Source organism: Pterocles gutturalis, unplaced genomic scaffold (genome assembly GCF_000699245.1).
Source record: "Pterocles gutturalis isolate BGI_N339 unplaced genomic scaffold, ASM69924v1 Scaffold52771, whole genome shotgun sequence".
Classification (NCBI taxonomy): domain Eukaryota; kingdom Metazoa; phylum Chordata; class Aves; order Pterocliformes; family Pteroclidae; genus Pterocles; species Pterocles gutturalis.
The window spans coordinates 1-5,811 of NW_010107538.1; the positions used below are offsets into that span (position 1 = coordinate 1).

Below are 5,811 nucleotides of genomic sequence, written 5' to 3' on the forward strand. Positions count from 1 at the left end.
TGAGTCTCGGCGCCGGTAGGAAATGACAGGAGTTTCGCTCCTGGGCTTGTGCAGCTCCCAAAGGCATTTTCGGTGGCACGTCCCAAACTCTTTAGATTTTTGATCCCTAAGAGCAGTGATGGTGGTTTGGAACATGAGTTATGTCCCGCTCCTTCAGCAGGTAGCAGCATGCTGTTTCTGAAACTTTCCAGCCAGCTCCCCTCGCAGTACTGTGTATGAAGGTGCTTTTGCTTAGCCTCTTGTGCCCTAGGTGACACCAAATACACAGTCTGCTTTAGGTTTCTTTGTAGAGCACTTTGTGTATCTCTCTTTATATCCTGCTGTAATGCAGTGTTTTATGCTGTTTTCAGGGTGCACTGCCTTTTGATCTTTTGTAGTACAATCTCATGGGACTTCGGTGTCCCTTAACAGCCAGTTAGGTGTTGCTGTCATTTAGCGCGCAAATAATACGTTAATCTAACTGTGATGCAAAGCTGTTAACAGAACTGTTACTGGACAAAAGATGAGAGGAGTAATCAATACAGAAGAGTTGGACTATCATAAAGAAGAATGAGAGAAAGACCAAGGGTTGAAATAACAAGTGAGTGCCATACAGGAATACAAAATACAACACCATGTGTGGGAGCACAGTTCTTGAAAACAGTGGTTTAACCTGTAATACTTTAAAGTGCGGTCTCAGGCTTTCCCTTGGATATTTACTTTAGTGGACACAGATGGTCTGTTTAACAGACTTTATTTTGACACATGTTGAATTGGCTCTAGCATTTTTTTGTATACTATGGCCTAAGTGCTGTCTTGGGTTCTGTGCTTAAAGCTGTGGGAACAGGTCAATGGCTCCTGATACAAGATAACACCTCTGAATTAACTGTCGCTAGGGAGCACCGGGAGAGGGAGTGGGCAGCTCACTGACTTAGGCGGTTCTGAGTAAGTTCACAAATTTTACTTCCATTTAGTAGGGATGCAGAGCAAATAGTGTTGTTTTTTTTGGGTTTTGTTTTGTTTTGTTTTTTTTTCAGTGTGTTTCAGAACTGAGCCAAGTATTACTGCCAAGGTTGCAATAGTGTCATTTCCTCTGCTTTAACTGGAAATGGCAAATAACACTCCTTATTGTATTACTGGAAGTAGGAAATAACACTGAATATTGTATACTAAGAGCTACCTTAGGCCTAGAGAAAAATTATCTTGGACATTGGTACTTCTGTATTTCTTGCACAAAGAGTGGCAAAGCATCCAAAGACACTTACAAAGGTTCTGGACTAGCATCAATTTGACATCAGTCGCCAAACTGCCCATGGAATACTACATGCAAACCTGGAGATTGTTCTTGTACTGTGACATAGTGACTTGCTGTTAAAATTCAGTGTCTCTGAAGTACTTGAAAGGACTTTGAGTGATGCTGTCCTAGAAACCTATAAAAATTGTAAGTCAGTATAACACAGTGCTGCTGTGTTTTAGAGTCAGTGTTGACTTTATATTCTGTCTTATTTGGACTATGTGGACTTCTAATGGGGTAGGTGCTGCTGTGTGTGTTGTTGGAAGAAACGATAAACCAGCTGTACCAACTGTGTATGCTGATGAAGGCTGCTTTGGGAAAAGTGAAGACCATCTGAGCTGTAACTTGACTCTAGAGCTCCAACTGAGACATTTCCACATGGAGCATAAAGTGTGTTTCTCTGTTTAACTTCAAATCATGGATTATCAGGCCTCCATGCTAAAAAGTCAACCTCTGGAAGAAGGCCTCTCTTCTAATAGTATTTCTGTCAACTCTCTTGGGAAAATCTGATCCAAAAAATTAGTATTTTACCGTCTAGTATCGCAGTTGGATTAAAAAGGGAGGTGGGGAGAAAAGGTGATGGAACTTGAGTGTACTAGGGAGAACTTTTCATATAATTTAATAGATCTGACCCATTTCTACCGTTTCAGGAGAGACCAGGTTTCTGTGGGAGTTTTCCCTTACGCAATTTCACACAGGCTGATATGTGTCCTCAATAATAAAAAGAGATTTTTTTTTTTCTCTTGATGTCTGTGGAGCCATTAGAATAGTTATCACCTGGCTGTTTGCACTCTGGGAATAGGAGATAAAAAATTTTGTCCGTGTGCTTTATGGACCAAATTATAGTAATTTGGTCGAAGAACAAAACTTTTGGAAGCTTCCACATAAAGTGTCTGCTGCTTGCTTGCTGCTCAGGCTTCTTAATCTTCTGCCTGAATAATACAGTGCAAGTGGGAAATTACAGATTCTCCTATCTTTAACCTGTTTTACACGAAAATTGTTTGACTGCTTTGTCTGGGTCTTAAATAACATCAATGTGAGCCCTTATCACAACTGTTCTGGCTTGGGATTAGTTGCATTCAGTCTGGTTGTGTGTTACGTTCCTGTTGGTTTTGAGGCTGGATGTTCCCAGCATAGGGAGAATTGGTGAATGTTTCTGATCATTTAGTATGAATGATTTTTGGTTATTTACATGATCAGTTAATTCTAGTTGTAAATTTTCAAAGTGAGAAAACTTTGAGCTAATCATACTGGGGGATTAATTAATTCCTTGAACTTTCTATTCAAGTTAATTCACTTTTTTAAGAGGTGATGGCCATCATGTGATTCAGTTTTGATGGTGGTTTCTGGAAAGCATCTTAAGTGTTTTACACCCAGAGCCTGAAGTCTGTAGGTAGTTGATGCAGTGTCATGTTTAATTTGAAACTGCTATCTGGATAGTATCACTGGGAGTGCTCTGAAAAAAAATGCACTGCTGTCATCTATCTTGAGACTAGCAAGGCTGTCAAAGCTAGTTTGAGGCAGCTGCTTGTTTTTTTGAAATACACAAACTGTTCCATGCACCAGTGTCCAGCTGTTGAAATAGTAAACTCAGTGGTTTGGGGCTTTTTTTTGAAGGAGGGTGGAGGGAAAGGGAAGGGAATCCTTGTTCCTGTCTCAATAAAAAATGAAACAAATAACTTGTAGTTGACATTTCTGTTTCTTATGATGGTTAATGTTAGAGCAATGGTGGCTTTGTTTTTAGCATTATGATATTTCTCAACTTCATTTAAGTGAGAATCCTGCCCAAATAAGTGCTTCATCAGTGCATTTACCCCTTGGTGCTACCCTGAGGGGGTGGGGGAATCACTTTCAATTTGCTCTCTCCCTTCCTAGCGTACAATGGAGAGGGCCTTGACTTAAAAGGTGGTGACTTGACTCTTCAGTTGCTCTACCTTTTTGAGGCACTAATTTTTTTCAATTATTTGGTTTTGTATTTGACTGTTTCTCTTAGGAGAACATTTTGTTTCCTGCTCAGTTTGTAACTGGCTAGAATGTTCCAAAGTCAGCAGTCTAGAGCCCTGGGTGAGGAGTTTGGGTCATGCTTTAAGTCACTACCACTGCTCTTAGGGACAAAAAACCTTTAGAACTTGGAGTCCTGCCTGTCCCATGCTGGAGAGCACAAGAACCTTGATGAGAATCCTACCAGAATGCAATTCTGCTTCTTGGAAATCAAGGTAAATGTTTTCCTCCTCTGTCCACTGTCACTTGGTTGTTTCAGTTGTTTTGGTTTTTTTCCTCTCTAATAGTTTGCACCTCAGTCCTGTCAACTTTAAGTGAAAAAATCCGCCTTATTTCATAATGTTTATATACGTGAGAAGGTAACATTTATCTTAATCTTCTCCTGTGCTACAGATGCAATGGATCAGCTTGAGCAGAGGGTAAATGAATTTTTTATGAACGCAAAGAAAAACAAACCTGAATGGAGAGAAGAACAAATGACATCAATCAAAAAAGTAAGGATATCACAGGAGCGGGTCACATTTTTCTTTTGCAAGCAAAGATAACCTTACAAAAAAATAGCTTATGATGGATGGAGACTTAAATGTTCAGAACTGTGACTTCACTTGGGCTTTCACAGAGATGGGTAGAACTACCTAGGAGGAGAAAAATGGCTGAAAGGTTTCTATGATCAAGCATTTCTTTCAAGTTTTACCCAATATTTGCTAGCATTTTAAAAATTATGATCCTGAAATGGTGAGGATGCCAGGTACTATATTTTCAGCTCAGACCTTTTGTTTCTGCTTGTGTGACATGGAGCTGCATAAGTTAATTGGCTTTCTTTTAGAGGATTTTTTTCAAGCTTAGCCTCAGCATTTCCTGTGATTCTGCCTATGTCCTTGTATATGTTATACATACGGCATATGTAGCTTTAGGGAGGGAAGTGTAAGAAGATGGATGTATTTTGTTTTATCCTTCAACACTTGGGCATTGATGGTGTTATTGTTAGCAAGGTAGTCCATCATTTTGTCAGGAGAAACTCCTTTCTAGTCCTCTACACTTGCTTCTTCAGACTCAGGTGTTGTTTGGTTTTTTTTTTCCCTTAATTAATACAAATGGATTTCTGTATTTAAAAAAAGAAAAGTCAGTGCTCTGACTTCACTAGAGTAAATTTAAAATTTACTTTTGACTTTAGTTGGACCAAAATTTCAAGTAGATTTTGCCTAAGCACTGCACTCTTCAGTGGAAATCGAGAATAAAAAGGCACTTAAACCTGTTTAATTCTAGAGTAAAAATGTGTGTAAACATAATTTAAAGAAAAAAAGTTTTGTCTGTTAGAGCAGATTTTAAAATTGGACTGCTTTTGTCAAATTATTTTACAATACACTAATGAGTCCTATAAATGTATTTTAACATAATTTAAACTATAAACTATCTACATCATTATCGCTATTTAACTACAGTGCTGGAAAGGCTTCCCCTTACAGTACTGTTCAGCATCATTTTGGAGTGCAGTACTATCTGCAGTGGTCCTAAAGATCCATACGAAGTAAAATACATCATCTTATTTTGAGTCCATAACCTTATGCTGTGTAATACAAAATAAATCCAAGACTGTTTCTTCTCTTGTAGCATTTCTTGCAGGAATCTAAATATCACTGTAGGAGGAAGTGTCCACATCTTGTAGTTTGGCTTTTTCTAAGGCACAGACAATAAATGGATATGTATTATACCTCTCATCTAAAATTTAGTTGATTGTTGTTTACAGCACAGTTCCACAGTCTTCTGAAAACTGACTTGAATTTCTTTTAAATTTCATTTTGTGCTGGGTAACAATAGCTTAAAATGATCGAAATTAATTCAGTTATATTCATAATTTTAAAAATTATTGTTTTAACAGGATTATTACAAGGCTTTGGAAGATGCAGATGAGAAAGTGCAACTGGCTAATCAAATATATGATTTGGTAAGTAGACAGAAGGCTTGTGGTGAGTCACCTAAATGTATGCCCTAAGGAGTTCTAAACATTTTGATAAGCAGTGCAGTTGTGCTACCTGAACTGTTATGTCAGCTACATACAAATATTTTTGCTGGTGAAAGAAACTTGTAGTATTTTACTGACTTTTAAGAATTTTGGTGCTTTGGGTAGTAAGTGTCACTTAAATGTAAAACATACAGAAATAATTTTAGAAATCCCAAGGTTTTAATCCATGTTGATTTTGATTTAGTTATTTTTTTTTCTGTAAAGAGTATGCGTTACTCTTCCCTATATAGTGTGGATTTTTGAATTTTAATTACATTTCAGAATCTGCAAGTCAGAATGCACTAGAATATAGAGCATGTCATACTTTACTCAAATGCACAGAAATCTACATTTTCAGTTTAGAGATGCTTTATCACAGAATCATAGAATGGTTTGGGTTGGAAGGGACCTCAGAGACCATCTACTGTCGAGGCAGGGACACCTTCCGCTAGACCAGGTTGCTCAAAGCCTCATCCAGCCTGGCCTTGAACACCTCCAGGGATGGGGCATCCACAGCTTCTCTGGGCAACCTGTT

At 38.2% G+C, this 5,811-nt stretch overlaps 1 protein-coding gene across 1 annotated transcript; it reads left to right on the forward strand.

Annotated features, from left to right (window-relative positions):
• Positions 1-1,492: 1,492 nt before the first annotated feature.
• LOC104459922 (inhibitor of growth protein 3-like) lies at positions 1,493-5,219 on the forward strand (the record flags this gene model as incomplete). The annotated part of the gene is made up of 3 exons (XM_010088109.1): positions 1,493-1,613; positions 3,668-3,768; positions 5,154-5,219. Coding segments are annotated over exons 1-3 (288 nt in total), but the record flags the coding sequence as incomplete, so codon positions are not given.
• Between the last annotated feature and the right edge of the window lie 592 nt (positions 5,220-5,811).